The 25,784-nt window shown below is 41.6% G+C and overlaps 3 protein-coding genes across 3 annotated transcripts in view; 1 reads left to right on the forward strand and 2 right to left on the reverse strand.

Annotated features, from left to right (window-relative positions):
* LOC104574491 (uncharacterized) overlaps positions 1-25,784 on the reverse strand; it is a 105,205-nt gene that overhangs the window by 38,917 nt on the left and 40,504 nt on the right. The gene's annotated exons all lie outside the window — the stretch shown is intronic.
* PLAC9 (placenta associated 9) lies at positions 1,400-12,768 on the forward strand. Its single transcript, XM_088526466.1, has 4 exons — positions 1,400-1,518; positions 9,846-9,946; positions 11,125-11,245; positions 12,671-12,768. The coding sequence occupies exons 1-4, from the start codon at positions 1,461-1,463 to the stop codon at positions 12,679-12,681; spliced, it is 291 nt and encodes a 96-aa protein (XP_088382592.1). The 5' UTR covers positions 1,400-1,460; the 3' UTR covers positions 12,682-12,768.
* On the reverse strand, positions 14,052-24,814 carry ANXA11 (annexin A11). The gene is made up of 14 exons (XM_088526379.1): positions 24,733-24,814; positions 24,040-24,152; positions 22,201-22,584; positions 21,618-21,705; positions 21,148-21,242; positions 20,585-20,698; positions 19,928-20,018; positions 19,725-19,804; positions 19,531-19,587; positions 18,573-18,666; positions 18,190-18,285; positions 15,940-15,998; positions 15,152-15,274; positions 14,052-14,815 (listed from the first exon to the last, which is right to left on the reverse strand). Exons 1-14 carry the CDS (start codon positions 24,782-24,784, stop codon positions 14,756-14,758), a joined length of 1,506 nt encoding a protein of 501 aa, XP_088382505.1. The 5' UTR covers positions 24,785-24,814; the 3' UTR covers positions 14,052-14,755.

Consider the following 25,784-nt stretch of genomic DNA (forward strand, 5'->3'; position numbering starts at 1 on the left):
ATATCATCTTCTGCTATTAGCTATAGCCCAATTTTATGACAGTCTCCTCTTCCCCTACTACTGGACCAGTTACCCAGTGCTGAAGGAGCTGCCAGGAAGCAAGACTTCGCTGGTTCCCATTAACCTCTTGAACTGAAGCATTCCTGGAGTGTCTTTGTTGCACCAACTAAGCATTTTTCTCATTAAAACAAATCCCTTCTCTTGTATTTAATTTACCTAATATTTGTAACCAAACCCAAACAAAACATATTTGGTCTGCTCAATATATTTGGTCCTCGCATCTGTAGGAGGAGCAAAGTCCAGAGACCCCCGTACGTTCCCCTCCTGGGCAGTGCAGAGCCAAAGAAACTACTCCAGTATGTTAAAGCAACGGGCAAGTCTAGATTGGCATCATGTAGTTTTGGCTGGAAGGAGTCTGGGTTAATCAGACAAGGAATGAAGTTAGTTGTCTTGTCCCCATGTACTTCAAGGGCAGCATAAAGAATCCAACCAATCTTTGGGAACACTGGAATACTAGAGAGCCGTTAACTTTTTATTCTTTTTTTCCCCTTCAGGTGAGGTAAAGTATTATTAAAGACACGGAAACCAAGAGAGACCTGCCCATGGCTTTGCAGGGAATCTGTGCAAGGCATCTGTGGCAGACTTGGGATCGAAACCCACCTCCACACAACTCCTAATTTCACACACTGTCGTTGATCCAGTCAATACTCATGAACCCACAGGACAAAAACAGAGTATGTAACTAAGATGTTACTAAAAATCAAACATGTTGTCAGAATAAAATTAGTGCAACTATATTTTGCATGCAGTGTTACCACGACTATCCCATTTCAAACACCTCCTGAACTGAAAGGAGCTCCAAAGGCTCCGCTACAGTGCTCTCCAAAGATGAGGCATAGTTAACACCTCCCACAAAGCAACCTCACTTAGTCCTGCAAAATTTTCACCCATCAAAAAGCCAATTTGCTATGGTTTAAAAATGAATAAGTAACTTGAAAACTGTAGAAACACAGCACTAAAAATACCGTGTTTTCTAGTGTTCCTGCTTTCCCCGCCCTAGATGAAATCCTACAGGGACTGCAGAAACACCAGCACCCCCATCCTCCTCCCCGCTTCCTCTCTTGCCCCACTTGCCGCATTTGCAGGACTCAGAGCTCCTCAGCACATTCCACTTGCACTCCGTGTAAATAAACACAAGGGTAAATACTTGGGGGAGCTTGGACCGCAGCCAGCCCGCCTGGGTAACTGGACTTTTTGCGGAGCTCCAAGGGTGTTTTTTAAAAGGAGGAAAGAAAAAGAGAACAGCTCAAGAATCTTGGCTCAGCCCAGGAGTATTTCCTCCTAGCTCTCTGGCTGAGGCTCAGCACAAGCGCTTGGACGGAGGAGTCGATGTAGAGACGAGGAAGCAGCCTGCAGTGCTCTCCACCAGGACTACGGCAGAGCCTGGAGGGTTTGGAACCATGCTCCTCATCTGGACACTGGCTTTTACTTTAGTCCTGCAGGAGCAGGAGCTTTTAGGTAAGTGATTCCAAGCTTGTAAAGCAGAGAAGGGTGGCAGCCTTTGCATGGAGCGGGAGGGGGAGGTAAAGAACTGCTTCTTTGGTAGATTTGATCCAAAGATGACACAGGTATGTCCCAAAATTCTGTGGGAATATTGTTTCTAAAAGGAAAAAATCCCTTTGGGGATTTAAAATGTCTATCCTGGAAGCACATTGCTTGCTTAGAGATTTTTCACTACGCGCGGGAAATCCTATCAGTAAATTTGCAAAACTTAAAACTACATTGATACACTGCATTCAGTGCCCTGCATTCCCACAGTGCTGTTACTAGCAGGTTAAATAAGACACACATCCCCTCCGAATCGAGAACAATGTTCAAGGTGAATATAGAGAGGTTTCCCCATATCGACCCCCCTTTTTTCCCCCTTCCCCTCTCCTAGGGTACTTTTTCTTGAGATGTTTCTGGAACATAACTCTTTATTCAAAACCCTCGGCAGCAAGCTGCATCAACACACAATACCTGATAAGCTGCTATCTGAATTTTACTCCTGTTAACAAAGGATCTAGTGCTAGACTAACCTCTGATGATGTTGTTGCTGACGGTGTGATGCAAAGCTGTTTTCAGCTTGGCTAATCCAGGGTTTATAGTCCCCAAGTAATCACAAACCTGGTTTCGCAGCCTGTTTGCATTACGTGTTTTCTGCCGGCTGAGGATAAGAATTATTTTCCCTCTGCTCTCCCTTCTGCACAACACGTAATGCTTGCATTTCATGGCAGGGTGGCAAATTTCCATCAGAACCAAAACATTCCCTGGAAAAATACAAGCTCTTTCTGCTCCCCAGGTTCCATCACTCCTCTTTCTCCATCTCTGTCCTGTGCAACCAGCTTTATAATCGGTGATCAACTGACATAGCAACGCTAGCGCGATACTCTAACTTGTTTTCACTCTACAAATGCTCATTATCTGCCTGTGAATTTTCCAATGTACAAAGAAGGCTAGAAGAACGTTTTCGTTGTTATTCCTCAGAGGCACAGCTTTAAGCTGAAATAATTAAATTCAGGTGAAATCTAACCAAATAAAACACTATCTGAGCAACAACTAGACTGGGGACCAGTACCCAGTATTGTTCTGGGTGGTAGTTGCTCTGTTGCAGAATCACATTCTCTGTCACATTGGAATATTTGATATAAATTGGGAAGATTCAAGGGAGGTAGAGAAATGAGCTCCAATTTCCACCACTCCCTGCCTTAGTGAGGAGGGCATTTCCTTGGAGGGTGGGAATCCATGGTCAGATCCTTTCTTCAAGGCAGGCAAAGGGAACTCGTTTCTGTTTCAGCTAGCTGAGTATCTTGTCTGGTTGGCACTGGCATCTCCCCTTTGCTACTTTTGAGGGGGAGAATCTAATTTTTGATTTTGTTATGAATCCTCCCCATTCCCATTCCCTCAGTGACTCATTCATGGGCTCTTCCTGTTTTTCTGTTTGGCAACAATTCCTCTCGAATAAAAACATTTTGGTGTTGGCCGAAGAAGAACTTGTTTTCAGTCAGCCATTATTATGAGCAGCCTTAGATTCCCGGAGCTCAACCTTCAGTCAGCTCCATATGGGTGAGATGCTGGAATGGGAGCCCTTGAGGATGCAGTCACGTGGTCCTGCTTAAGGGCTGCAGTTTTTAATTATTTGCTCTTGTTGGCAGGTTAGTTTGTGGGGTGCTGCTGCAAAAGTGTAAAATGCAGCATAAGCTATAGCCTGGGCGACTGGAACATCCAAAACCTGCCCCGTTTAAGCAGCTTTCCACATTGAACAAATGCTCCAGGCAAACACGCGGGCATGGCCCCCCAGCAGCAGAGTTGGGGTTCATGTTCCTGGGAGGCACGGAGGGGAGCTGGGTCCTGGCAGCCAAGGAGCAGCGCGGGCCCTGCGACCCGCTCCCTTGGATGGGTACAACCAAACATCGAGCGGGGAGAGAGCAACAGCAGGGCCCCAGTGCGTGTGTTGCTGCTCAATACTGTTTTAAGAGAGTGTGACTTGTTTTTAAACAGCAGTTTCATTTGGTTTCAGTTATAAGGAAAAGTAAACTAAGTGTAAGTTAATGTTTTTGCATCCTTCAGTTAACATACTACGCCTGCTCAGAGTATTCTGGATCCCCCGATACTCACGTGCCATGTCCAAGGCTGGGTAGCTCTGTATAGCTGCGGAATTAAAGGGGCTCTTATAAAGGACGTGGTTACCAGTCGGAGTTAAGAGTATTGTCTAGAAATAAGAGAGAAAAAAAATCCCTTCAGAACAGCCTGGTTTTGCCCAAAGCTGACTGCAGGCATCTTACGCTCTTATAGGACAGTGTTGTGCCTCCAGGAGATCAAACAATGCATTAAATCTGCAGTAAAATTAGGAGAGGATTTTTCAGCCAGATTTTAACCTATATTTCTCTCTTAATAAATCAGTAGTCATTTAATCTACATCCCTATGTCATAGGTATTTCCTGTCCTTATGGAAATCCACAGGCACTCCAAGGCAAGGATCTTTAAACACTTTTCTGTGAACTCCAATAAGGCTGAAAATCTGTCACAGTGAAGCACACGCAGATACAGGGGTATTCCTGAAGCAAGCGAAGCCGCTGAGCACAGGTCCTGTGCAAAGGGAGCCTTGCTACAGATTTGATGCGTCTGCAAAACCCTGTGTCAAATATATTTAGTGAAAGGGAATTTAGTTATTAAGTTGTGAGGATTTCATAACCTCCACATGTAAAGCAAAGGTTAATAACAAACTTTCAAAGAAAGTCAGGAGTCTGGAAATTGTAATGCTCCTGCTCTTCATCTGCACCAGCTGTATTTATACATCCAAGTGATCTACTCTGTTCGAAGCAGTCATGGGTCTGAGCCACGATGCTGGGATCTAGTTCAGATCACTATTTTACTTCCTGCAGTGGCAGCACATGTGAACCGCCTGCCGGAGGAAAGTATCCTTGAGGACAGTATTACAAGGACGTTCTTTCACCGTGCTGTCACGTTTCTTCCCACTGCCATAACCCATATACACAAACTACACAGACCACAGCGCTGACTAGCCAGGCACAGACTCACCTCACCAGACCACCCAACCAACCCAAACCACCCCACAGTGACTGTCACTCCCATCGCTAAACACAGGTCAAAAGACATGTCCTCATAAAGCTGAAAAAAACCTTTATCCCCCATTCCGGTTTACTTATGGTGACATGGATCACTCAGGTCATCTCAATGCCTCCTTTCTCAGCCACATTCTGCCTCTCTCACACACTGCTATGTGTCTCTCCTTCCTAAAATGGGTCACCTGCCTACCAATGTAGCTATCTTCTGCATAGCTGCTAGTTATAATCCACATTAACATTTTACCTTACTTTCCAAAACAAATACATATTTATACGGAAATAAGTTCATAACAAAGGGAAACGGTCCAAAGCATCAGGGCAGCTCTACTGCAAGCAACAGAAAGAACTGGAGTAACCTAACTGCAAAACTACCTCGTTCACTTTCCTTAGCACTCTGATTTCCTGCGGGCATCTTTCACTGCAGCAAGAACAGCCTGGCAGCTTGTTTGAAAGGGCAGCATCTCAGTAACGTGTTCAAAACCAGCATCACCCCTCGGGAACATTTACTGCTACCCTCCTTCCTTTAAACGACAACATACAAAATTTAAGTGCTTCTTATGATCTTGAACATGAAAACAGAACAAAAGAAGAAAAGTAGCTTCTCGAGTTATAATACCATTTCTGGGAAATGGTCATAGCAGGGTCACCTGTTTTTGCTATGTCTGGGAAAAAAGGAGAGCCCACTGGCAGCACAAACTAGCCCTGGCCTTGTGCATGCTGCCCTGGCCTCCACTGTTGGGAGCTGAAGCTCCCCTGTGAAACGGGAATGACATGGATCAGGATAGCAAAATCTTCATCCAAAGGGAAAGGCGTTACAGAGAAATACGTGACAGCCGTCTCCTAATCAGGACTAACTTCTGAAAGCCCTACTGCTGTCAGACATTTGAACCTGTTCTGTCCCCAGGTACAAGTCAGTCAACCTCACAAATTCCTTTTATAAACTGTGTATTTCTTGAGCTAACACTTGGAAGCTCAAGTCCACATGCTCTAAATTGGAGTCCAACACTGCATTTAGATATGGAATAATTTAAGCCAAAAATCACTTTCAGAGGTCCCTTGCTCTCTTCCCAAACCAGTTAGGTAATTCTTCAGATTCATGAATTTGGAACATAAAACCACTACTACTTCCTTCATTTTCTCATTAAAAACTATTTTTAAACCTTATGCTATATGCTACCGTAATAGAAGGATACTGCTAAAACCATGATAATGCAATAATACAAACAAAAACACACACCACAGTACCTTTTCTTCAACTGTTATACATTCACTTCTTTATTCCTCTTCATACATCGTGTTTTTTTTTTTTTTTTCCAACCCCCTCAGATTTCTTTATTTGACATCTGGTTCCCATTTCAGTCTCCCTTGTCTGTCATTTGGCTTGTGGTCTGCTTTGTTTTGACCTCCCCCTCTCAACGGAGCACAACATGAACTCTCAGTTAACTTTCAAAACCACACTGGACAGGGAACGATGCAAGGCGGATTTTATAGACCTTAAGGCCAAGAGGGAACACTACAATCGTTTAACTTGACCTTCTCCATAACACATCCAAAAAACCCAACCCAGTAATTTCATCACGAAGCCTGTAACTTCAGTATGACCTGTATCCGATCATATCTACAGTATGAGCTATATCATACCTGAATGATACAAGTAAGGACACTTGTAAAGAGCACAAGGAACACAGAGGCCACATCAGTTACCAACTTGCTCCATGGGCTAACTTAAAAATTTGCACCTTAGTCTACATTGTTCTGTTCAAGCTTTCAATCACTCTATGCCTTCCTCTGCCCCCTCCCCACCAGGTATCGCTGTGAAACACAGATACACGGATGTGAGGCTGCTGCACGTGCCACCGATGGCTGCCGTTAGAGGGGAAAACTGCTGTCACGTAGCAACTTCTCATTAGCAAAGTAAAAGTTAGGAAGAGCCTCTGAATTCAGATACCAACTTCAGCCATAGAGTTTGAAGGACTCTGCGTGTATGTTTGCATATGTTTGTATATAATGTATACATACCAACATAAGCACACATACATACATACATTTGTTTACATATTATAATATAAATAAATTACAATGTCTGAATAGACAGAATCTTGATGGAACTAGAAAGGAACTTCCTTTAGAAAGGAACTCCTTAAAAAGTATGAAGTAGCAATAAATGGAAGGGGAGAAGAATCACCAAATGTCCATGAGGCAAAGAAACTCAGCTGAGAGCACTGGTTATTAAAGTTATAAAGCTAACACCTTTGTTCTTAACTGTTTGCTCAGGTTTTATTAATTATCACTTGATTGCTCTTTCCATTCCCTATTAAAAGAAGTTTTGTGCAGACAAGTTGACCCTGATACACAGATCTTCACTTTTTCTCACCTCTTTTCTTACCTCTTTCGTAACTTCCATCTAATGGATTCTTGTTAGAAACTGCCTCAGAAATTCTGTTTTTCTGCTCCATCTACTGGTTTCTGGCTGTATCACAGCAGAGAGCATTTAGAGCTACCCAATTTATACAGACAGCAACAACATGGTTCTCCAGAGGAAAAAAAGCCAGGGATACTGCACAAAACAAGTCTAACTTTCTGGGTGATTGCTAACATACGTGTTTTATTCTCTCATAAACGAGAGGATCAACTTTTGCTGCATTTGTGCACAACACAATCACAGAATCACGGAATGGCTGTGTTTGAAAGGGACCTCTGGAGGTCAAGATGCTTTGATACACAGGCAAGGAAAATTTATAATTTATGACTTCTAAATGTTTCCTCATTAAGAGAGAGCAAGTAGATGCAATTGCACTAAAAAGTGATTAGTATTTTGCTTGCACAGCTTGCAGTCTCCTTTTCTTCACCCCCTTCATACAGTGTCTGCTATTATGTGTACAGAGATGCTGCTGGAAAGGGTCAGCTCCCAAGCCAAACAGTGCCATTTTCTTTCAGCACCTGCAATACAGAGAAGGGCAACACTTACAAGCAATGTGTAATTCTCTTTGAGCACATGGAAATTATTGCTTCAATGAATTGTCCTACCATAGCGACCTACATACATGTCATATTTACAAGGGGCTGGATGTATCTTGTGACACATCTTGTCCCAGCCCAATGATAAAGACTGTAAATTGACAGCTCAAACCGAAAAACAAAATAATATTCAGGTTTAGGAAGCCGAAGCCTCAAGCAAGGGCCCAGAAAACAGAGAAAAAGCATGAGCTACGCTGGCTGCCCAGTCACCAGCAGCCCCTTGAAGTACCCTGAGCTAGCGAGGGGAAGCAGCATCACGAGGGCAAGAGCACATCTGCTCAGGTGTTCTTCTGGGCCAGACCTCAGAGAAGGCCATACTTGGAGGTCAGGGAGCTATCTCCCTTTTACTTCAAAATCAGCTTTCTGCTAACTCACAAGAACCAGCCACCACATGTCTCCTGAGCTGTTTAGGCTTGGACCATTTGTCAAGTTTTGTAGTCAATACATTGGTCCTAATGGTCTGGATAAAATCTTATAATTCTACTGAACTACCATGAGGAACTTCCTACTCTTTCAGTAAATCCATTACTGCCTATAAAGCAGCAGCATGCTCTCAAAACATGGCAGTGTGGAAAAGTGTTCTTCATCTCTCTGCCAGAAGGGAAAGAACAGCCCCCACAAAGAACCAAGCGTTACAGAAGCCTGTGTTTCCCTGCAATCTTTCTACCTAGGTCCCTAGAGGTGTGTATTTGCCCAAAGCTGCTGGCCAAGCTCACAGTGAAATGCAACAGCCTTACGCTGTGTTCCCGCGCCTGCAGGAGAACACCCTGCTCCGAACAAGCCACCTCCCTCGCTCTCCACCTGTGCACAGGCTCAGCAAGTGCCCATCTTTGCACAGAAGAGCATCTTCTTTCATTCAAAAGGGCTAAGGCTAAAGTAATGGTTAAAGGGTATTTGGGGTTAGATCCTATATCATTTGAGCTTCAAACAATCACCTTGGCATAATATTTTGCAGCTCTGGTGAGGACTGAGGGTGCTGTATCAAGAAAAGTGTGAATGGAGCCCTTGTATGGCATGACATGCTCACAGGAAGGTACCCTCTGCCATCAGATGGCTTGGAAAGTCAGAGAATTTCCTGGTCAGAGCTGGAGTCTGTCAGGACAAGTAGTTACTTCTACTTTTCTTATAACAGCTCTGTTTTCTTTAATGGACCTGCATGATACGTGAAGCATGATCAGAGAAAGAGGACAGGCCAACACGAACTAGCTAACATTAACTCTCTAGCATTTTTCATTTCTAGGGAACAGAAAAAAAAATAAAAATAAAAATAAACTAGACAGGCCCAGCATGTAACTTATGGCTGGCCAAAAGCTCTTTTTACTAAATGCATATAACTGTGCTGGCCTCACAAAAAATTCTCATTCAACTTTGTGATCCAGACCCCCATGGTTGGATTAATAAAGTGAAAAAAATCCCTTATGGGATTCTTAAATTCCCTACATTTTGTTCTAGTTCATCTATGTTGTTCTCTTGGCTAATTTTCACAGTTCATATGCTGTTATTTCTCACCACCCTGCATTCTGCTTGCCCAGGTCCTCTCCTAGACCTGATGGGTGGTACTTCTTCATCCTGGTGAACCATATCATCAGGTTTAGAGCTGCAAATATGGAAAATATTGCAAATATTGGCATTTAAGTACACATTCTGGCAGACTCATGTAAATATTAAATAGGCGGATTAATTCACTGGGATTCAGTCCTAACAGCACCACCTCCTGGTATAAGCACCAAAAGACAAATTAAGATCTGCTACAAATAAATAATCAAAAGTACTTCTTAAACTCTGCCAGCCCGGTTTTTAGGCAATGCCCCTCCTAGTACATCGGACCACGTTTTCATCCTGCCCTTCCCATCCCTCCCAATTTCAAGGATGCCATTCCAGCACTTCACATTCGGTCAAGCTGCAATGGCTGCAGCTTGGCTGCAACGACTGCAGCAAAACACAGGCCTTACTGGCCTACATTTTGCCATCATGTGGTATCTACAACTTCAAAAATCTTGACGCAGTGAGAGGGGCACGGTGGTGCGGTGCGAATGCGATTATTAGGAGTCCTAGGTAGAAACTGAACCTCTCCCACATTTGCATTTCATAAACAAGATTGTTCACATTGTTTAGTGGTGTTTGGCATTCCAGACGTACTCAGAAAGGTAAGGACTGTCTTTTAAAAACCCTCCTGTTACTTAGCTATGACTTTTCCAGTGGCTGCAGACCCTGACAGCGTGTTACCTGGAGGCTGGGAAACTGCAGGCTGGTGCAGCGAACAGGAGGCCCTCAATGAGCGACTGGACATTATTGAGGAGGTAAGAGCTATTGCATTAACTTCTGGACCAAACTAGGGCTCTGCCCCAAGCTTCTGACCACAGAAAAGTCAGCAGCATCGTGTTTTTAGCTGCTGCCCCTTCTTGATCCTATAAGCAAAAAGAAAAAATTCAGGGGATATTTCTTTTTGACATGTAATGTTTTGTAGCCATCCAAGAAACCAATAGTAAAAATGCATCATCTTGACAACTTCTGAACAATTGCTTAGCCAGTCACTGAGCTGTTATTGGTTAGCCATTTATAAAGCATTTGTAACAGTACCTTGAATTAAATAATCTCAGAACCCGTACCTGCAAAGTTAAGCAAAGCCCACAGCCTTGCTATATGTGCCAAAAATACCAGCCGTTTAACAAGAGACCTGTAGAAAAGGCATGAATAGTGTTAGCACAAAGCCACTACGTATTTCAAGCAGCTAAGCTGAGCTAGGAAGAAGCACATGAGTGACTGCCGGGAAAGATAAGGTATCTTCAACTGATTCCCAGTGTACCTAGGAGCAGTGATATCTAATTACCGGTGAAATGGTTCCACTCCTGGATACAGTTCAAAGCGTCCACATGTGCTCCTGCTTAAATGGGAATTCTGCAGGCGACAAAAAATTCTGCTCCTTCAGGCACTCAAGAACTACGTGCACTTTGTGACCCAAATTCTAGGAAAGTTGGAATATTTTAATATCTTTTCCCTGGAGTCTGACAGTACCCAACAAGATTTGTGTTCAGCACTAACTATGCCAAGTTTAATAGCAGTCAAATAGGATTTTCTTGGTTCTCAAATGTTAATATTATCACTTTTGCTTCAGTCCTTCATTCCCCATTTCCAGTGAGTTCATCTAATCTTCTCTGTACATTGTTTCCCTTTGATGGCTCAGAAACAGAAAAGAATAAACAAAACATCACCGTACAAAGCTTCCTCTAAAAAAAAAAATCAACATTACAGGTGGTCCTTCATACAGGGGTGCCATAATTTAATCTGGCATAATTAAATCCTACTTCTTCAGGGCCGCTAGATGCCAGTATAACACAATAAACATGCAATAACTAATATAAATTAAATTACCTGTTAGCATTATTGGCCCTTGTATTTGCTTTTCCATTAATACATTTGGTACAATTCCTTTTACTTGACTGCCTCTTTCTCCAGCTGTCTCCCTTGTTTTCATTAGAAGGTAATAAAAACAGTGGAGTATCTAGAATCAGAAGTCAAGTCACTGCTCGACACCGTCCGTGAGACGGCGCAGAACATCCCCGTGACCCCAGGAACCCCTCTTGGAGACATTTTTGATGGTAAGTATCCAGAGGACTGAAACGAAAAGTTGGCAAGTGTTGCATATATTATTACCAAATGTGACCTTCTGCCCCTCAGATTTGAGGTAATCGTTCAGCTGGGTGCAGCTAAAGCCTCGTGTGAAATACCAGGTCCAATTTTGATTACATTTCAACAAACACTGAAAAGAAGGGTGGGGGGAAATCAAAGATCTGGATACATGGCTCATGAAGAACGGCTGGTAAGGTGGGAATGTTTAGTCTAGAGAATATTGAACTGGGAAGGATGGCAGCAGTATTTCCTTTCCCACTGCAAAAGAGAATAAAGCAGAAAATAGCACAGCAAGGAAGACTCAAGCAAAACACAGCACAAAACTTTCTTACAAAGACAGTGAGCTTCTGGAACGACATTGCTGTAGTCTCCCCAAGACTGGAAACGTTCAGCAAGCATCTGTGATGCGTGTCATACATGCTTCTTCATGCCTTACAATAGCAGGATGGATGGACTGAGCAATCTCAAGATGATCCTGGGGATTATCATGTGCGACTTAAAATAAAAGGGTAACAAAACCCCAAAAATGAGTACTGTTAATATTGCAATTTTGGCAATTTACATCCAGTTTTGACATGCAAGCCACTGTGCAAAGCGTACTCCTAGAGAAGTATTTCTTGAAATAAACTAACTGAGAAGCGAAGCAATTTGGGTGAGACCCCTGTTCTACACAGTTTCTTATGACACCCTGTCCTTTAGAGTCTCTGACCACACATCAGCAACGCATTTACTAAGGCGAGAAGAGGTGCTCCCAAAGGAAAGTAAACCTCTTGCTGAAAGATAGGAACTTCACATGGGCATTTGTTTATGACATTGGTTTTAGGTATCTGTATGTACATACACACACACAAATACACAAACATACAATAAAGCATTAATTAGAAATAAGGTGGACTCAAAGTGTTGGTTCGTAGTTCCTCTTGCAATTCAATGTACGGATCTGGTCACCATGACTGTTACAGGATCTGGAATCAAGATCTAGGTCCTGATCCACTTCTTTACTCATTATGTTGCCTAAGCTTCTGTGAGAAGCAGTTACAGGTTAAGAATTAATGTACTCCTCTGCAATTATCGTGATTTCAAAGGGAAAAAATATTCCAGTGAAGTGTTACAGTTAAATTAAAATGGAAATCCTAAGTCAACCCACCACACTACTCCTGCATGTGTGTGGCTCAACTATAGCAAATATTACTCAGATGGAGGTTGCACCAACTGCCAAAGGGGTCCAAAAATTGAAGAGTTCAAGGCTCTTTCTTCTATGGTTTGATGCTTCAGCAAAGTGAGGAAAATCCATTACTTAGAAGTAACAGGCGTCACATTTCAATATGTTTATCCAGGAAGACTGATCCTGATCTTATAACCCAAAATAACTGCACCAATTTCTCTTTTTACAGATGTCAGCTGAGCACTGGGAAGATGGAAAAGATCTGAATCCAACAGTATGGTTGCTGTACACAGTTAAACTTTAGCTCATTTAAAGAACTTCCTTGTATTTCCACAATCTGAGCTGGGTTGAACAATCCCGAGCAGCGGTTTGCCTTCTGTATTTCTGTGCTTTCTAAATAAAGAAAAAAAATGCTTTCATACACCCTTTCAAAGCTTTACATTTAAAATCCTTCAGTAGCCATACTTAAGGCTGTACTTTGTTTCTCAGCAAGAGAAACAACATCACACAGGGTCTTGGACTAAAGCACATCTAACAAATAACCCTTGCTACACAATGATATTCCTTCCCTGGCAAAGACCTGGACCCTTGCTGCTGGTGTGAAGATGCTCTTTCCACTGCAGCTTCCTCTCAAGATACACTTAGATTGGCTGATAAAAAACAGAACATGGAGCGGCCTGGCTTGCACGTAGCCACACTGCTGCCACTGGCCGCAATGCCTGTACATCTTGCTCAGCATCTGCACCAAAATTTGTGGCTTGGAAACAGAAATATCTTATTCCTATAGCTTTGTACTCCCCAACCTCCCTTCTACTGTGCTGATAACCTAACCCAGAATCAGTTCCAACACACCAAACAAGCAAACAATTTTTTTTTTAAAAAAAGTATTATTTTACCTCTAAGGTGTGTAGAATCTTCCTTAAAAAATTGAACATACGAAGGCAAATTGGTATGGGGTCTTGAGATTTTAAGAAAAAGCACGTATTTGCTTTTTAAAGAAGGTTTAAAATCCCTTCCCATCTATTTGTCCATCTCAGATAAGTTCTGCTTCCGTCCTGAACAGTGCAACTATTCTCTTTATGTATTGTTTTAAACTTGCGTTTTGCAGGTTCTCTCATAGCAATTCTCTCATGACAAAAAGGGAGAAAAAGGACCTGCCTGATTTTTAGGGAGCAAGTGGGGAGGAATGAAATAAGGGAGGGAGCTTGCACATTCCTGATTAACCACCAGTCTCTTCTTACCTATCTAGTTCCACATGTCTCCCTCCTTGTGCTTTTTGACACGTTTCTGCTTTGGGAATGACAAGATGAACAGATGTCATTCATGCCAGCACAGAACGAAAAGCCAAGAGTTCCAACAGCCAGAGAAGAGACATCACAACACAAAATAAAAATACTGAGAAATAACTACACATGATATAAATCGTGTACAAAAATTGCCCACCAACAGCACACAAACCTTGAACTTTGGCCAATACAAATACATTTCTGAAAACTTCTCTGAATTCAAGCAGAGAATCTCTATAGAAAAACTACTTAAGGTCAAGCAAGAAAACTGAGTCATCACTCACATGTTGGCTGACACAAACAACAGCATAGTCTGCAAAAGGGTTAGAAGATAGATAGCTTTAATTTTATAATCTTTTGGATACATACACGTAAGGCACAATCCAAAAACCTCAAAACATTAACTAGAGAATCTTTACTCTTGCCAGCGACAGCTGCCTCTTAACAGCTGCCCTGGTGAAAATGAAATGTAGAATACATCTTCCATAAAAATAGACGAACAAGCAAACAAAAACAGAACTTGACAAAACTTCTTTAGAACAATCTTAACAAGACCAAAACAAATTTAAGGCTGTTCTTTTCACCTACAGGGAATAGGTTAGCATGAAACAACCACTGTGTGCAATATACATATAAATGGCATTAAAATGGCACATGTTTATACAAAATGAAACCTTAAATCATACAGTATGATTTTTGCTCCAGAAATTTCAGTATAATATCATAAGCAGAAGGAATGACCTGCCATTCCCTCATTAGCGAAAGTGCTTAAAAAATCTTTAACAGATGGTAAATAAGCTTGATTTTTTTTCTTTGGTATTTATTACATTTATATAATTTTTGAGTGAAAGGAAAGAGATTTGGAAAGTGAACTTTGGAAATAATATAGCATTAGGAAAAATACTTCTTGCTATGTGTACTTTTTTTTTGCGGGGGGGCGGGGGGAAGGATACTTTAAAGCAAAACCTTGAAAATAGCAGCTTTAAAAAATAAAACACACACAAAACAAAAAAACCTCAATGCTCCCTTTAGTCATTTCCACCACACAATTTGAGGAGAATTTTCCGGTAGTCTCCTGAAGTATCACCCTGAAAACAAATCCAGAAGAAGAAAAGTTGAAGACCTTTTTCTTGAAGGATTAAAGAAGGAAGATGAAATGTAAGCACAGGTTTCTGAAACCTCTCTGTACCAATTACCCTTCCTTTCCTGTCTGTTGGCTTCTTTCCCATATCCAGCTAACCCAACCCCACACAAAAGCAAGCGCTGCCTGTTCCATGGCTCTTCCACCTCTACTCTCCTGACAAACCAGCAAACCAAGCACAGCCAGCTGCACTGAGTGCAACGGCAGCTATTCAATGGAAAGATCTATATTCTACTAGCAGTAAGGAAGCCAAGGGAGGAAAACCAGAACTCTGCAGCCTTACGGTGATATCCGCGTAGAGGGACTTCCCATACATCCGCTTGTACTCCGCGCGTATGTCCAGCAGGTCAACCTCGCTGCGCGACACCATGATCCGAATCAGGGTTCTGTCCCTCGTCCCTGCCCCCTGAAACAATCCAATGCAACAGTATGCTGCACGTGTGGAATTCTGAAGAACACAGCACTGCTGGAAAACAGCCCCCTCCCCACCAAAGCACTGCCCCCGCCACCCCCCGCCCCTGCAAAAGAAGCATCCAGAAGATGCACCCCAGCAGACTGACTCTTTACCAGCATAACCCCATTCACTTCAAAGAGGCTGAATAGAATTTGGCCTATCAAGCTTCAATGAATTACAGTACTCTTCATCAGGACATTAACAGTCTTTTCTCCAGTTTAAAAAGAGGGTAAGACAACAGCCAAGCAGCACCTCTCCTTGACCTCAAGTCTGATGAGTTAAATGGCCTACTCACTTATTTTGCCTGGGCACCTCTACTTAAAACATAACAATTTCAGTGAGACTTAAGCACATTAAGCATTTTACGAAGTAAAGATTTTCTTTATTCTTATGGCTGTATGTATCATTTCATTATAAACTAGATCTTTCCAGCCTATCATAATAATGACAGCATTTTATTAGCCTTTCATTCACTGAAGTATTTAAATTTTAGCTTTCCCTTATTAATGCTTATATGTTTTTTATTATTTCCAAGGTAGCTGTACAATACATTCCAATGAGCTGTATATGATTACTAAAAAACACACTAAGTTATGCATCCTGGCATTGACACCTACCTTCATAGCTTTCTTCAGTCTTTCTGCAAAAAACGCAGGTGTGTTCTTGAGACACTTAACTGCAAAAAGAAACAGCATTACAGAAATTAGGTTTTTCCTACTCAACTAAAACTCACGGTCATTATTTGAGCTTACCCTGAATAGACTTTTTAAAATCAAGTGCTTTGATTTTACACAGATAAACATTAATATTATGCAGCTTCCACTCCTTCAATTAGCCACTAAAATGAAACAATTAGAGAACCTACTACACTTGTAAAACAGTTAAAGAACCTGCTACACTCGATAGCTCATAGCAAACTTCATAATTGCCAGAAACTTCCCAGTCTGAAGCAGCCAAAATGACTCTTAAGTCTCATGATCAGATTATTTCTGAAAGGGAGAGAAGGACTGGGGGAGAAGGGCAGCAGATTTGAGGGAGGACATAAGAGCCACTGTCTTTTTCTTAATTTATGCAATCCCAGGCATGGGATCTGCCAGGCGTGACTTCAATTCAAGTTGTGTCCTAACATAAGCAGAGAAGCTCCCTATGATAGAAACCTCAGCGCTGTTGTTTATTAGCCAAGGTTCATCAGGACTTCTGAAAAAATTTGGCATGCTTATTTTTAATGACTGAATTCTAAATTTAGTTAGCACTGTTCATTGGAAATCAGAGATTAAAATCCATATAAAATTGCTGTTATATTAATCATAATACTGAAATAATCCTTTATTAAAGATCAGAATTAAAATCTGTATGTTGTTCCTATGATGGGTACCAGTAAGTCGTCATGCAAACTAGGCAAACTACACAAAAAACAAACCACACTTTTCATTTTATGGCACAAAAAGGTATAAAAACAATCACATAAGATCAAGATAAAACAAAAGGGTAAAACCTAAGTACATACTTCACAGCAACGCATATTCCATATAGAAAAATTATTTTTCTCACTAGGAAAAAGTAGGTGGGAAACAGCAGTTCAACACAAAAACAACTGTCAATAATGTGTATAAACCAATGCAAAACAAGCAACAGAACACATGAAATGCCTGTTTCTTGATCACTGTATTCAGCTAAAATAACACACTTGCACTTCAATATGTGTGGAAATGTTATTGTAAATTACCATTTGTATAGTCCAGAAAGCTTTAAAGAAAGCAAAATCAAATATTTTGAATTAGAAAAATCTTTTTCATAAAAATAAGTTGCACAAAACAAATCACGCTGAAGTCATCAACTGATATATGTAATTAAAAATCTTAATTAATATTGTTTAGGGAACATTAGTGATAGTTCTCCCTCAAAAGGAAGCTAGGAAAGCTATTGGTTTGCTTGCAGGTTACAGTCTCAGTTCTGCACCTGGATCCACCCAGACTTTTGCGAGCAGGAAAGTCCTGCAGGAAAGTCGAAGGCCACAGTTGATGTGACAAATTTTAAAGCTCAGAAAAGGCAAAACAATATATCACACAAACAGAGTGAAACCAATCTGTAGCATTAAAAGACTGTTTTAATGACAGCCTGGCCGAACAGGAAAGAGAAAGGAAAACAATACATAGTTTACATAAACGCAAGATAAGTGTGAGAACTGAGGTTTTTAAGATTGATGTCCATTTTACAAGGTTTTGCTAAAAACTTTCACGAAAAAGAATCTGTGGCTTTATCACACAGAAATCCAGAAAGCCAGACGATATGCAGACAGACTGAGTGAGAGCCTTGCCCAAACCCCAGAGACCACTGACTACCTTTCAGGGGACAACAGTAGACTGAAGTAGATCTTTGCTCTTCAGAAGTACTGCAGACCCTTACAAAGAATGATCTAGCAGCAGAATTAACTTCGCTGAAACCATTTTTAACTTTTCTGCCTACTAAAAATAAGAGGTTAATGCCTACATTTTGCTTGATTTCCAAAGCTGTCATGTACATCCCACCCTCAGTGACACAGTGACTGGTAACAAAGTTCTTACTTTTTAAAATAAAGCCAAGTACAGTTACGAATTCTCTCTCCCCAGTTTAATGTTCAAAGCTGCACATATGAAATTTAAACCCAACTGTTGCCAGAAGCAAAAGTCTCAACTGTCATTCTGGGGTGATTTAAGCGCTTTGGTTTATTAACCCTAGGCAAGCTCACATGAAAGCTCACAGAAAAAGCACAAAACCAGAATTACCACTAAGGACAGCAGCCTCAGCTGATGTCACAAATAGAGTTTCCACAGCCAAGTCCTAGCACAGACTGGCAGCAGGAATGGAATTGCTGGGATGGCACGTACCTACTGCCAGCATGCCCTTCTCCAGGTCTCCAGACATCTCCCGACATATGCTGCTCTCAATGTCCCGGTTACACATCCGCTGGTATTCACTGAAAACTGTTAAGAGAAGAGAAAGTTTTCAGGAGCTGGTCTCACAAACATATGCCAGATGCTTTATTTCACTCAAACAATTATGACCTCTACTCTGATCTTTAAGAAAGATGGTCATAATGTGCAGCTCCTGGGCAGCCCTTTGATCAGCAGAGCTCACCCTGCTTTACACTGAGGTATCATTATTCTGATTTTACAGATGGGAGAACTCAGATACAGAACTGTTATGTGCTTTTATCATCACAAACGGCTGAATAAAGCTGATATTTACAGAGAGGTCCAGACACCATTACCTGCTCTGAGGTGCGCCCTGCTTCTTGCACACAGAATGGCATTGAATTTGGACTCATCCGTCCCTAGACGGTTCTCTCCAGCTGCATATAACTCCTAAACACAGAGAATTCACACTTCACCACTTATGCAGTCAGGCTGGAAAACAGAGTTACAAATTCACTCCCTTACAGCCTCTCCTCTATTTATACTGCCTGAAAACAGGAAGCAAGTGATAAGCAGCAGCTAGTTCTAACCTTTGTACACACCAAGAGCCTTATTTGCAGCCACTTCACATTACTGATACATTAAATACCAAATGCAAGAGCTCCAGACTACTCCAAAGGGGTAAAAAGTTTGGTTAAGAAGCTGAAGACTATTTCTCATAACAAAGTTTGCATCCAGCCTCTTTTCTGCACTATCATGTATGTTCCAAGATGCCCATATTTTTCCTCTCATCTTTGGGCTAAGGCATGCTATGCATTACTATTCAGACAACAGGCGTGGCTTGAAAATATCCAGTGCTTTCCTTGCTGCACAGTGAATGAGAACCCCCTGAAAAAGTAAAGTACAAGTCACTAGATCCAAGTGCCCCACTTGCTGCTGAAATCTGGAGGTCCCTAAGATTTCAAGCAAAGGATGTGGAATATATTAAATTTGCCTCTGCGCACACATCAACCTAAATCTCACTCTAGAGTTGTGACAAAGTTGTGCATTAGTTAAGCAGAGTCACGCAGCAGACCCCAGAAAAGCAAGCAAGATGATGAAATGAGGGCAAAAACCTATTCCCAAAAGCTTCACTTCTGCAATGGAGCTGCACAGATCTGTTAGAGTTTATGTCCCTTCCTAACCTGTAAAAACACAAGCCCTACACCAGGAAAAGTCACTCTGCCCAAAAGCAAGAACAACTAGGAATTACATACTCAAATTTCAATGTACTGAATTGATTCTACTTACAAATTATGACAAACTTTTACTGACCTGCACATCTCTCTGGACAAGAGACATGTCAACATTTGTGCTTTCATCTCTGTTTCCCTGGAAGAATTTAGAGATACAAAGTTATGCTGATGGGCCTCACAAACACAAACAATCAGAAAAAACCCATAGAGTCCTGGGTATTCTGTACGGAATACCCAGGAAACCTAAACTCAAGAAGCCTTGCATGCAAATACCTGAGAAAGTGAAATTAAAAGCCTCTGAAAGTGTCCTGATGTGTCACTTCTGATTGCTTCCTCCAGAGTCTTCTTAAATTCTGGAACAGAGCCACAGTCATGAATCATCTTTCACCCCTGCTCATCTCCTAAACTCTTAGCATTAGTCAATGATCAAGAAAAAAAGAGGAAGAAAAATCTGATGAGACAGTGATAAATCTAACCTGCTTTATAGACCCTGTTGAGTTCCTGAATATGCTCATTACTGCGAGAAGCTAGGATTTCAATAAGGCAGTTCTCATCTGTGCCAACACCCTAAAACAAAACAGATAAATATACACTCCTCAGATACTAAGTTATAAAAGTAAGATGAGTATGAGAGAAATGTAATAAAGCTTTAGAATCAAACACAATTCTAATAGCAACTTATCATAGCATGAGTCGAAGTGAGTAGTTTCAATGTTACTTATAATAGAAACTTCAAAGCATAGATGCATGTTAAAATATATTAAGAATTGTTTAATCAATTTAAAAACATCATTTTAAAATGTCATCCTCCATACCAGATTTCAGGCTTTTTAAGAACAAGTTGTTTCTACCTATTGAAGAATTTTTTTATTTTAATACGTATCTTTCACTGCCTATTAAGAAACGACAGTTGCAATCATAATGCAGCTAATATTACTTCATCTGCCTAGCTTTTTAAGAACGGCCACAGAACACTTAAACATGCATACTGCCTCTGTAAGAAAATGTTTACTTCAGTTTCATTTGAGCATCTTCTCAAAAAACAACTGTTTGACCTGTTTTTATTAAGAAAAAAAATAATCTTATTGCTGTAAAGAACAGTCATATTTTAAATTTAAATCTCATACACAAACCTTTATAGCTTCCTTGATTTCATAAGCATCAAACATGACAGGTGTCTTCATCATTGCTAAGATTGTCTTCTCAAAATTGCCTGATAGCTCAGACTTGAGATCCTTGATCAAATCCTAATGAGAAATGCAAACAGGAGTGGAGAAAGGCATGAAGACTGTGGAGTTTAACTAGAAGTCTTCCTGTGCGTTATATCAATAATATGCCCACAAAGTAAAATTATTTCATGTAATGACGCTAAAACAAACAAAAATTACCTAATATAATTAGATAATTAAGTTCAAAATAAAATAGATTGCACAGACCAAAGGTTCAAGGTAACTTTAGCAGAGAAACAGCTTTATACGTTTTATCTGAAACGGTTCGTGGATGTCAGAAGTAGATAAAAATTATAAACCTAAACAGGCTTATGAACCATGTCCTCCACAGGTAACTTTGATTAAAAAAAAAAAAAAAAAAATCCCCACAAGCCCATCTCACCTCACCCCACCACCAACTCTTCCAACTTCTCTTAAATGAACACAGGCCTTATTTCCTCTTCCCTCTGTGCTCATAATCTTCTTACCTTTCCATAGGCTGTTTTGAAGGACAGCATGATCTGCTGTCGTTGTTTGTTTGAGCGACTTCCAAGGCAATCTATAATGGCCTGCTCGTCAGTTCCTGCATACACACAGAGGCAGAATGAGGATGTGCACGTCAGGACTCAGCTTCCTATTACAATTTGATCCTTCCTCTGCTAAAACACACTAAAGCACATGGGTGCTTTTAATGCACCTACTGCATCTCCTTGTGTATGACCAGCAAACTGCGGATCTACTCCCAACCACAAATACAATGAGAATAGAAACAAAAGCACAGAAAACTTATAATGCTGCTTATGCCTCCAATCATTTTTTGGAGAACCAAGGATAACCGTGAATTAAATATCACAGTGTATATGTAGCCCTGTACACAGGTAACAAGGGAGAAATGCAGTGCTGCATTGAAGTTGCAATTCTACGTTTAACTGGAAATGTAAATCCACAGATTGCTCACCAAATCCCTTCATTGCCTTCCTCAAGACTTCTGCATCCTTCAGGGGGTCAAATCCTGGTGCATCCGTGATTGTGCCTCTGTTTCCATACTAAATCACACAAAGTTGAATAGCATATTAGCATTAACCAAAAAAAACTCAAAAGGTTGCATTTTACTACTTAGGAAAGATAACCACTATTATTGACTTTCTCTTTTCTTAGTGAGGTAACAAAGGAAACTCAACAGAACTTTAAGATTTTGTCCATTTCTATACTCAAATTCTGAAAAAATATAAACAAGTTCACTGATATTAAATCTGCTCTCCTATTAACTAAGATCCAAAAAATCTGTATGTACAAATGGAGATATTTAAATTTAAGGAAGGCAAATCTGATGAAATTCAAATCACTTCAAAACGTTCTTTACTTAATGCACTAAAACAGCATTTCTTTTAAACCGTGCGGGCCTATATGGCTGGAAGATATTAATTTCTGTTCTTCTCTTGCCTGAGTTTGCAGTTTCAGCCTTGGGTTACTCCTACACGCACAAGGAAAATGCACAGAAGCACACGCGGTCACGTTTTAAAGACACGGAATGCTCTTACTGCTCCAGGAGTCACCGTAGGTGCCACAGGGAAAGAGGGCGCAGACGGATCCCCAGCTGGGCCTGCTGGATAACTGGGCACCGGCAGGGGCTGCTGCCCCGGGTACGGGGCCGGCGGCTGCCCCGGGAAGCCCGCGGGCTGCTGGGCAGGGGGTGGCACGGGCTGGCCTGGCACAGGAGCAGCCGGGTATCCCGGGTAGCCCGGCATTCCCGAGGGCGGGTTTCCTGCGGGCGGAGGGTACATTCCGAAGGAGGGCTGCTGTCCGGGCGGAGGCGGCCCGAAGCCTCCCGGCGGCGGCGGCCCGGGCGGATAACCCCCCGGAGCCGGAGGGAACGCGCCCGGCGGAACGTTGGGGCCTCCAAAGGTGCCTGCCATGTTGGAAGCCTGCAAGGACAAGCAGTAAAGCAAACGACAGTGAAGGATGAAAGGGGCTGAGTTTCAGTAACAGGCTTCACACAGTACATGCACTTAAAAACAAAACACACGCGCCACAGATACGTTGCTCTGCAGCTGCAAAATCACTTTGCAATAAAAAGATTTTGCCAGCAAGAAAGGCCCCAAAGACTATATTCGGTTGACTCTTGCTTTACTATAATGTGTCACATATCAAGAGGTACAACCACAGCTACATACAGAACCACTGCATCCAGCACCATCCTCAACTCACCCAGAGTCACCCACAGCCACATGCCTCCTGTCCTAAAAGAGGTCGCCCCAATTAATCTTAGCAGTACAAAACTGTGCTCATTCCTCCTCTGTCCATGGCTGCCTAACACCGATCGCAGCATCATCTGAACACAGGGAATTACTCTGAGCAGCTCCTGCTTGTTCTGTATAGGAGACGCAAGCATTAACGATTCAACAACAGCAGGAGCCCTTGGACTGTATTTGGAAAGGCATCTGCAGAAAGCACAAGGCAGATATTCCATTCCATGTGCAGTAGCATCCTTCCACAATTTTTGTACTCTGATCCCCTCCTACAGAAGATCCAGAAGAACTAACATTTGATGACTGCAGTGCTCTTACAAAATAGTTGCTGTGAGTATTTTTACAGGCATCCTAGGTAAATCATCGCTCATTTTGACTGCTGTCTGCCAAATCTCCGCTCTTCATAAATCCTTAGAAAGAGACCTGTGATGCTGGGGTCTCTTTATAGACTATATATTCTTTACATAATAGATTCCTAGAGACTGAATTGTTACAAATGGCACTCGCTTCTACTCTTAAGCAAAAAAGCCAACAAACAAACAATCACACTGGATATCTAACAACAAAAAAGGTTTTAACCTCCATCTGTTAAACATTAGTGGCTATAAAAGACAGCCTCTTTCTGCCTTTTTTTTTTTTTTTTTTTTTTAAGGTTATGAATCATCTTTATATTGACCTCACAGCCTGGTTCCTTATTCAGACTGGTGAAAAGCCAGCTAGGAAGCAAAACAAGGAATACTTTCACCAATATGAATACTTTAATAAAGAATATTCAGTATTAGTGGTTCATTCTCTATTCCTCCACATAGCTAAAGCAAAATTATGCTACTTCTATATCCGTAGCTTTTGAAGCCAGGTTCCTTTCAGGAAAAAAAAAAGAAAAAAAGTAAAAAAGGTTTTCTTGCCTAAAATAAGAAGGAGTTGTGGTGCCTATTTTATTCAATAGATGACATGGAATTCTCAGCACTGGACACAAAGGCCTGGCTTTACACAGCGATTTCTCTTTTTCCCAAGTCTGACCATTGCTATCCATGATGCTAACGATATCTGCAATAAACTACTGTGCTGCAGTGACAGAAACACCCCCTTAAAGGGGAGCCAGTGAAGTACATTAGACACAACTGCACTCACCATGCTGGCCATGTAGCCCGGGTTCAGCTGGTTGGCGTAGCCAGCCACGTTCTCCAGGCCGATCGGCGGGAGGTTTGAGGGTGGATATGCAGTACCGCCCCAAGGACTGCCCCCTGAAACCAAAACCAGGGGTACGGGGACAAGAAATTACTTAATTTTAAGCCTACTTCTTCCTACTTACGTAGGTCTTCCTACTTACGTAGGTTTCTAACGTAAGGTCTGTTAAATATTGGCGATTTAGGTGGAGGAAGAATAAAAAGGAGCATTGCTGCAGTCTAATGGTGATCAGACAGGCCTAATTGGATATTCCTAATCTTCGCACCTATCAGTTATCTATATATGTATTTTAATAACTCTAAACATATTTGAAGAAGATTCACAAATTAATACTGTAAATACCATATTTTCATCAGAGAAAGTTTGCCTTAAGCCCCATAATGGCCAAAATAACAACAATCTCCCAGTTTTAAGTGCTTGAGATGGACAGACCTTACATAGACACAGGGTGGAGAACCCATCTTACATAAACCAGGCCTCCAAGAATGCCTGGCCTAGATAAAATGGGACTTAAGAGAACACTGAAGGCTTCAGTGAGTCAAGGAGAGCCTCCAGAGTCCTGCTCATTCATTCCACCTTGCCGTTCCCGCAAGACCATCACTGCAATTTAACGTTCACCTCATCCGAAGAGCTTACCTGGCGGTGGTGGTGGGTATCCACCCGCTGGGGGGTAACCGGGGTAACTCATTGTAAAGACCTGAAAAAGATGTGAGAAACTGTTTTCTGCACTGCTTCACCAACGGTATCACATAAAATTAACAGGGAACATTTTTGCAGTAGCCTCTCAGCAAGTTTCAGACATCTGTGCCCAACAAACTACACCAATTCTAGAGGCTTTTGCCTGGAAGGAATCCTCTTCCCGTTTCCTTTTGCTGGATTGATAAACATATCTAAATTGACTGACTGATTCATCAGGCTAGTCCTTATTCATTTTGCTTACTAGTTACCACTCACTTTGTCTATTACACTGGTAAGGATGCATCCCTAGAACACTTTTTATTGTTCTGTTAAAGTATCAACCACTTTGCAATCCACACAGAACAGCCAGTCTTATTAACACAGAGTAGAAAATCAGCTGAAAAACAAGTCACGCCTTCAAATGAGTCATTTTATGAGAAGTGCTGCTGACATTTAAATGCAGATATCTGCACCACTGCAAGGTCAGAGAAGAAGCTACCAGGATATATTTCATGCTTACAGCATTGCTGTAAAATGCAAAGGGTTTGCAGAGAGGTAAGAGCACTAGAACAAGCTGGCTCACTTAAAGCTGACAGGACATCTGTCAGCACAGAAGTGCATAGTAATTTGCTGTCCAAAGTAAGAGTGGAGTTTCAAGTGGGCAGGGCAGCTATACACACACCACGCTAAAGTGATTTTTCAGACTGTAGAAAGGTTTATTTTAATCGGAACAACTATGAGGAGGCAATGTATAAGTAACCCAAGGAGCCTGCTCCAAATTAAGAAAACGTCCAATGAATTCAACTTTTTCAAGGTTATTTTTAGCAACAATCCCCAGTCTATTTTCAAAACCACTGCCAAACACTACCCTGTTCTGTTCCCTGAAATGACGACTGTGCTGGCAACACAGACTGCTAACCCGGAGCGGGCCTGGCTCTCACTACACTGCTTACACTGTCACCTACTAGGAAAGCCGGGAGACTCTGTAAAGCTTTACTGGGGGCAAGAAA

Source organism: Tinamus guttatus, unplaced genomic scaffold (assembly GCF_059628265.1).
Source record: "Tinamus guttatus ecotype Peru unplaced genomic scaffold, ASM5962826v1 Tinamus_guttatus_pri_ptg000246l, whole genome shotgun sequence".
Classification (NCBI taxonomy): Eukaryota; Metazoa; Chordata; class Aves; order Tinamiformes; family Tinamidae; genus Tinamus; species Tinamus guttatus.

Coding starts and splice junctions, on each gene's coding strand:
- PLAC9 (XM_088526466.1), top strand. CDS start 1,461: ATGCTCCTCATCTGGACACTGGCTTTTACTTTAGTCCTGCAGGAGCAG. Junction 1,519..9,845: donor GCAGGAGCAGGAGCTTTTAG/GTAAGTGATTCC, acceptor TGACTTTTCCAG/TGGCTGCAGACCCTGACAGC. Junction 9,947..11,124: donor GACTGGACATTATTGAGGAG/GTAAGAGCTATT, acceptor TGTTTTCATTAG/AAGGTAATAAAAACAGTGGA.
- ANXA11 (XM_088526379.1), bottom strand. CDS start 24,784: ATGAGTTACCCCGGTTACCCCCCAGCGGGTGGATACCCACCACCACCG. Junction 19,805..19,927: donor CAACAGGGTCTATAAAGCAG/GTTAGATTTATC, acceptor GCTCTGTTCCAG/AATTTAAGAAGACTCTGGAG. Junction 19,588..19,724: donor TTTTAATTTCACTTTCTCAG/GTATTTGCATGC, acceptor AAATTCTTCCAG/GGAAACAGAGATGAAAGCAC.